General features: G+C 40.5%; 3 protein-coding genes across 3 annotated transcripts; 2 read left to right on the top strand and 1 right to left on the bottom strand.

Annotated features, from left to right (window-relative positions):
- The first annotated feature begins 79 nt into the window (after positions 1–79).
- LOC124304103 (venom acid phosphatase Acph-1-like) lies at positions 80–2,651 on the top strand. Its single transcript, XM_046762143.1, has 6 exons — positions 80–395; positions 1,056–1,169; positions 1,267–1,480; positions 1,559–1,767; positions 1,845–2,180; positions 2,258–2,651. The coding sequence occupies exons 1-6, from the start codon at positions 285–287 to the stop codon at positions 2,492–2,494; spliced, it is 1,221 nt and encodes a 406-aa protein (XP_046618099.1). The 5' UTR covers positions 80–284; the 3' UTR covers positions 2,495–2,651.
- Positions 2,652–3,272: 621 nt separating this feature from the next.
- On the bottom strand, positions 3,273–4,272 carry LOC124304155 (uncharacterized). The gene is made up of 2 exons (XM_046762251.1): positions 4,057–4,272; positions 3,273–3,982 (listed from the first exon to the last, which is right to left on the bottom strand). The coding sequence occupies exons 1-2, from the start codon at positions 4,081–4,083 to the stop codon at positions 3,449–3,451; spliced, it is 561 nt and encodes a 186-aa protein (XP_046618207.1). The 5' UTR covers positions 4,084–4,272; the 3' UTR covers positions 3,273–3,448.
- A 2,073-nt stretch (positions 4,273–6,345) lies between these two features.
- Positions 6,346–7,455, top strand: LOC124304161 (mitochondrial import inner membrane translocase subunit Tim13). The gene is made up of 3 exons (XM_046762265.1): positions 6,346–6,594; positions 6,669–6,737; positions 7,033–7,455. The coding sequence occupies exons 1-3, from the start codon at positions 6,484–6,486 to the stop codon at positions 7,129–7,131; spliced, it is 279 nt and encodes a 92-aa protein (XP_046618221.1). The 5' UTR covers positions 6,346–6,483; the 3' UTR covers positions 7,132–7,455.
- The last annotated feature ends 96 nt before the right edge of the window (positions 7,456–7,551 follow it).

Below are 7,551 nucleotides of genomic sequence, written 5' to 3'. Positions count from 1 at the left end.
TTGTATTGAAATTCGGTACACCGGTTGTTGAAGAGTTTGACATTCACTTATTATCAGTGTCCGACCGAAGACCGGTTTCTGGTCGAAGCTAAACGAAGCCGACGCCGAGGCCGAAGCCAAAGCCAAAGCCGAAGCTTCGATTGGTCCTTACTTATGGTAGACACATTCATGCAGGTTTATGGTATTTGGAAGACTTGAAAAACGAGTAAGCAATTGTTTAGACAAGAGTAGAAATCTCTACCAGTCATCCTAACCGCATAATATATTCGAATAAACGAAAAGTGATGCCTGCTTCATCGAGTAACCAGTGCAGTCGGAGGACTCTTCTTCTCTTTATGATAATCATCGTAGACTTCAACAGTGCTGAATATAACAAATTGAAAATGGTCAACGTTGTGAGTATGCAAGACGATCAGCTTTAATTGAGTACCTTGTTGATAAAAGAAGTGCTCTGGATGTAAATTTTCATTTTCCGTATAAACTTATGCATTCAACTATGTGCAAATGCCTAAGTTCACTAAATTTTGAAGTATGTAAATAGCTAGACAGCTTACTGATCGTAAGTTTCACCATATTTTGAAACAAGCGTCAAAGCTTTTGACACATTTGGAAAATAATTACTATTACGATCCCGGAACTACGGTATATCTGATATGCTGAAAAGGAAAAACCTGTACACATGCGGAAATTGATCCTGTGACAGCTAATTTTTCGCCATTACCAACGTAACTGGGGAGAGAGAAACATTAGATATCATATAATCAATTTGAGCATGTGTAAAATTATTGTAATGACAATTTTAAAATACCTGAAGACGAACGCCCGTAATGAAGATTTAAAACTTGTGTGCATGAATGTAATAATGCACATTCTTACATGTGCCTCAGACCTGAGCTAGACATCCGATGCAGTATCGTATGATGATATCATCATGTACCGAGTCTACGTCGCAAATGTTATGTGCATATCAGCAAACTTTTTCACAAGCAGATGATTCAATGACAATCATTACGTTGAATTGCGTATAATTGCGACAAACTAGTTATCTCTTTCAGATCTTCAGACATGGTGAAAGATTGCCGACTGCAAATGAATACTACATAGCGTTTCCGAATACTTCTCACATCAACGTGACATATTCCCAGGAAGGCCTGGGCAGTCTGACTAACGTACGTCGGTGTGAACTATATGAAAATAGAGAGCATGAGGAGAAGCAGAAAGATCCAAGACTTGTATAATTGATATGTATGACGTCTCTGTTTTTAGAATGGAAAGCTGAACATGTACAATCTCGGTGTCTTCTTACGTCAAAGGTACAACAACTTTTTAGGCGATTATTACAATATTAACATGACAAGGATTCGATCCACGGAGTCTTACAGAACCTTTTTGTCTGCTCAACTGGTGAATGCTGGTCTATGGCCACCGGCTGTAATCCAACAGTGGAAAAAGGATCTTCTTTGGATTCCAGTTCCCTACGGTGATTATAAGTCTATTTACTCAAAGCTACTTGATGTACTCAATAACAATACAAATGTAACGCTTTTGCTGGTTTCAGAATACGTAAAGGTTGATGAGGACGCTCTGATGTTACCGTACCTCTGTCGCCGGTACAAGGATGAGTACAAGAAGGTATTGCAAAGTGAAGAGGTCCGAAAACTCGTGGAACCTCATCTAGAGTTCTTTGCGTATCTCAGCCGGTATAGTGGAGTCAACGTTACGACGCCGCAGCAAGTTTTTTTTCTTTATCACATGCTAAAAGCTCAGGTACTTGATACCACGTTCTCAAAGAAGCAATTTAACGCGTTGCCCGACTTGCTCAAAATCTACCTTAAATGTTACAGACAAGTTTGAACTTGACGCTTCCTTCATGGAGTACAGGCTACTTCCCGGACGGTCAAATGCGCGATGTAGTTATTCTAGCGTACGATATCATGAACTGGGGAGATCGTGTGAAGAAGATATACGGTGGACCTCTTCTTCGCGAAATTTTGCAGAACTGTAAATCTTCCATCAAGGGGGCATCGATTCCAAAAATGAAGTTGTACAGCGGCCATGAGAGCAATATCGTTAGCATCCTTAACACTCTCGGCCTCTGGAATCGTCAGATCCCTGACTACAGCTCCGCTGTAATATTCGAACTCTACTTGAACAATTCATCCAACGAATTTGGCATTCAAGTAAGAACTCGGTATTTAAATCATACGAAGCGCAAGAAATTTTTTATCAAGCAACTATTCATTTCTTATCCGTACAGATTCTCTACTACCGTGGCACAAGTGATGAAATTGTTCCACTCACTCTAACAGGGTGCACGCAAATTTGTCCAATCAACAATTTCACCAGTTTATTATCCAACGTGATGCCGGGTGATTTTGAGGAAGTTTGTCAAATGAACTTGCAGACTGAAGACAGTAAAAACTTATCCGAATCACTGCACACCACTTCTTCAATCGCTTTGCTGATAATATGCATTCTACTCAAGCCGATCTGAAGTAGATGCCAATTGAAACACTTCTTGTGATAGAGAACACGAAGAACTGATGATTCTTCTTGAAATAACTAACTGAAATATACTTATCGAGCAAAAATCCCTCCGATAATGACAAGTCAAGATAATAAATTCCGCAAAAGGACTGACTTTCAGAAAATTATGTTACGCAATCCTATGATCAGATGGCATTTTCAGTGTTAATCAAACGTCTCGTGACCTTCCAATTGCTCTTCCAATCTAAGTAAGTTGAAATTAATATTCTATTTCCCGTGACATGCGTCGATCCTAGATTCGATAATTGGCTTTTCTTATTAGCCTCCGCAGTTAAACACAAAATGAATATTTGTCAATGAGAGATATTCATTTCAAACATCCGATGTGTACACAACACATATTCTACGTTAGTTGCAAGTGGGCTTCTCGGATGTGTTGATTACTGGATAAGCTAGATTACGCCGTTCCAGTATACGATGACTGAAGCGAAACCAAATTAAGGAACAAACATCTAAACCAATTTAAAAAAATTTGAACACCCACGCATTGTTAAATAAATCCAACACGATGCTCTGGTTAAGAAGTGGCTGGTGCTTCCCAGTCATAATTCCAAGTGTATCAGTAATTAACGCAAACGTTAATGCTGAATACCAAGAATCAAAGATGGTCCATTCAACAATTTCACCATTTTTTTATCGCATGTCATGTAAGATGTTGTCGACTTTTGCAGAATGAATAAGAAGACCATTTGCAGTCGCAGCTCGCGTTTGTATTTTTTACACACTTTGCTGGAATGGAGTTTGCGTAAGGTCATCTCCGTGAAGGTGACCCCATTACTGATTGTAGCAGCAGATGATATGCGGTGGAAGAAGGTGAAAACTGTTTTACGCTTGCTTAAAAGTATATTATACCCGAATTCTCATTGAATGCACGTTCGTATAAATTTATCATCGACTTTGATTATTTAATTTCAGTCTCAAACTTTGACCCATGGCCCGTGGATAAATTGTCGATCTTTGATTTGAGCAGAGAGAGACACTGCCAGGCCATAACTTTGACCAGAGGCCAATGTTGCGTAGTGGACACGACCAATTCCTCCAGTACTCTGGTCCAGTCTTTTTCTTGGTCCTCAACGACCTCCAGCTTCTTCAATCCCGTCAGGAAGATATCAGGCTCTTTCTCATTGACCCTCCAATGTCGCTTCCAAAGATTCGTCACCTCCGGAATCTTTTCAGGAGCACTCATTCTTTCATCGGCCAAGGAACCCAAAGCAACGGATTTGTACTTTCTGAGGATTACGTCAAGCGAATGAAAAATAACGTAGGACTTATCGTGCAAATCCAGTGCACTCAGCACGTTTTCTTCAGAAATTTCAGTCACTACTAAAACGAGTTTCTTCAATTCCGAGATCAAGTAGCTTGTCACCTGTGTGCAAACTGAAGATGCATTGCAGAGTTCAAGGATGATCAAACGATGGTGTTCCCAAATTGTCGTCTGCAATCGTAAACAAGCAAAGTAAGTTATTGACCCTGGGCGTCGAGGGACAAAGAAACTATTATGAGTAATACCTTGTCGAGATGATCGCTGTGCAGCATCCTCGTCAGAACTTTCACGATTGTCTTTACAACTTCTCTCCTGCAAGAATTCAAGCCCTTTTCTTTATCAAGTAGTTCAACGATGCTCACGATGGCCTCAATCCCTTCCTTCTGCACAGACGCGTGCCAGCTTCGAAAACTCGAGACTATCTTCTCGTTAGCCAATACCTTTAGAATCGATCTGACAGATCTGACCAGCAGTTGATTACACTCCGAACTTCTGAGGACATAACTCAACGTCGCCGAAGACACGAAGAGTCGGGGTCGTTTTGAGGCTGCAGCAGAATCGGCGCGTTTTCTCTTGCGAAGCGATTTATCAATTTTTATCGAACCAGGAACGTAATCGCTATCCGAAGTTCCCTTAAAAATCGGCCTCGAAGATTTCAATTTTTCCAACCTTGTTGACTCGCCGTTGGTTATAATTTGATAGACGTTAGCGGAATCGGCGGATTCTGGTTTCTCTGAATTGAAACCACTGTCAACCGTCGAGGAACTATCCATCCATTCCGAAACTGGGACAGCAGCTGTCGCTCGATCTGGTTTGCGATGTAAATTGGTCGCCACCGGGCTAACCGGTGGGCTTTCATCCGAGTCCGGTACAACAAAATCTTCTTGACTTTCTGCGGAAGTTTTGTACCCGATACAGAGTCGATTCTTGAGCTCCTGTAATTGTGCCCGTTGCTTTGTATCGGAAAAATCAACCCTGTCATAGGAATTTGTGTTCCGAGGCCGAGTTTGGCGTTCGTCCAAATTCAACGGTTTCCTAAAAGTCGCCGAAGAGCGAATTTCAGATGCTGCGAGGACAGGAGGACTGGTATCACTTGCTTGTTGGCTGAACCTAATCTTTTCGCTTAGTCTCCACAGATTCTTAAATACTTTGCTAAATTCGTCAGCTGGTACTCGCTGCAGTTTAGATAGGGTAGTTTTCAGCCAGATTATACCCTGAATGAAGTCAAAATTCACCTCCCACGACGGGTCCGGATCGTCGTCTCGTTTGCGATAGCAATATTGCGACTGAGAACTGCGGGCACTTCGACAGTCGGTAGAATTTTCGTTTTCACTGCGTTGCGAGTTCGCCGGTAATGACGATTTGTCAGATCTAGCGGAAAAGGATTTCGGGCTTTTTCCAGTATTTTCCCTGTTGTCACGGTCGTTCTCTTGATCTTCTCCGTCCAAGCCCGATTCTGTCCAGTCAGAATCTAGGTCTACATAATTTGCAGAAATATGCAACAAAAAACGAACAAGTCACACAGTGCAGGACAGTAGCCAATCCTTGACAGAACTTTCTTTTTGCATCTAAACAATTAATTGATACAATTCAGCTGGATTTAATTACCAACCCTTTTCATCGTCCTCTTCGAAAGATAAAATTTGTGCTTCCGGCGGCAAAGAGTCCCACAATTTGTTAAGTACGCATTCACGTAATTTCGTATTGTTCTCCTCCTGAATTCAATTTATAGGCAATTACAGATAAGTCAACAGATGTGAGCGCATTCAGATTAAAAATTATACAGTAATAAATAATCTCACGCCTTTCCGCCCTTCTCGTAATGTTCTCTCCGCCGCATGGCTGGTGATGATTTTCTCTTTCACAGTCGCACTTTTCTTCGGCGAATTAACCTCAGGGATCCGTCGTTCACTCTGCCTCCCTGCTCCAGCGTATTGCACTTCAAATAATTAACCCGCGGATATTTTGTGTATAAGTAGATAAAATGAAGAATTTTTAGAAAAAGATAAAACGTGCTTTCTGCTTTCGCCACCACTTGTGAACCAGCTCTATATCTCTGGACTATGTACGAGGATTTGAAAAATTTTCTGCGAAAAAATACTCTACAACTCTCTTACTAATTTGACTGCAAAATATTTCGGTGTGCAATTGCGAAAATAGCACAATAGTAGCTGCGGAAAACTTTTTCTGGTTGTACTAATTCCGACGATATCCACAAATTATTGAGGTCTTATTATCCAAATCCAAACGTGGAAACAATCCTACGTCAAAGTTCTAAAACGAACTCGACAAAACTAGATATCACTCAATTCCGGGATAATTCAATATGCAGCAATGAAACCCACTAATAGTAATTTTACAAAAATTTCCGTGCACTCACCGTGGTTAACGTTGTTCATTTTAAACAGGTAGAGTCAAAAAAAAATTTTACCACTTGCCCGACTTGATTCATGTAGAACAGAAGAACCAAAAAACGTTCACCGAGTTCGCTCATTCACAGTTATATTCAAACCGCTTCTGGGTTTCGATATATCGATCCTACGCGTCGTATCGATGTTCTATCGCAACTTCTCTGAGTCCAACTTCACGTGCTTTCGCTTCTCCTGCCGCTGGAGCCTTGAAGCGTAGATTTGTAGTAATTTACTCGCCGTAAACGAATAAAGTTGAACTAAATGGCCATGGACTCGTTACCATCGGGAAATTTGTCGGGCATTCAAAAGGATGAACTAATGGAGCAGGTCCAACAACAAATAGCCGTCGCCAACGCCCAGGAGCTGCTCACGGTAAAATTGCATAATTTTTTTTCGGCTTCGGATTCCAAGCAAGTTAACACACTTCTTTTCAAACATATATACAGAAAATGACGGAAAAGTGCTTCAAGAAGTGCATCCAGAAGCCCGGAACGTCCCTTGACAGCTCCGAACAGGTAAATACGAAACCACACCGAACATAATCTAACCTCACTTCTGCATTTCATTGATTCAAGTAACCTAAAATACTAGAGCTCGCTCTCGCACCACAAACCAACATAACGCCTTGGTGTATCGTAAGAAATTCTAGTATCGAGGTATTGAACGCCGCGAACTAAGTTACGGTGGATCTTTCTAGCGTTGTATCGCCTGTATTCATACTTGGAAAAACAGTCTACAGATCGACGGGTTTGAAATGGAACTGTTTTTAACTCGTTTCATTCATTGCATATTGAACTTTCTTTTTTTCAGAAATGCGTAGCAATGTGTATGGATCGATATATGGATGCTTGGAACTTGGTGTCTAAAGCGTACAGTAACAGGCTTCAGAGAGAACGCAACAGATTGTAACGATTATAGTTAGTTGATTTATCAATTGAATAAACAATTATTCTCTGTACGACGTCATATATAGTTCAATAGTGTGTACATACGTTAACTATTCAAGGGAGTAGAAAATTTACTGGAAACAAATACATAATAGCCCAACTAGAGCCGGCAGTAATTTAACCTCCGCCTCGTATTTGAAATATTTCTTTTATCAAGCCATCACGAATAACGACACTTGTTATTACGGCTCATAATTATTCCTGTTTCTTGTTAATTCACCTGGGTACCCAGCAATTAATGTATACGTTATTAATATGTGTAAATACATTTTTTATTTGGACTGTTGCAATTTCTAATTTTAAATTACCTTTACAGATTATATTATATTATTTTAGGAACAACGATAGTAGATAATTAATTCACCAGGTTTACGTGATTAAA

This window comes from Neodiprion virginianus, chromosome 1 (assembly GCF_021901495.1).
Source record: "Neodiprion virginianus isolate iyNeoVirg1 chromosome 1, iyNeoVirg1.1, whole genome shotgun sequence".
NCBI classification, from domain to species: Eukaryota; Metazoa; Arthropoda; class Insecta; order Hymenoptera; family Diprionidae; genus Neodiprion; species Neodiprion virginianus.
The sequence above is the reverse complement of the archived record's forward strand: the minus strand, read 5'-3'. Positions and strand labels throughout refer to the sequence as shown.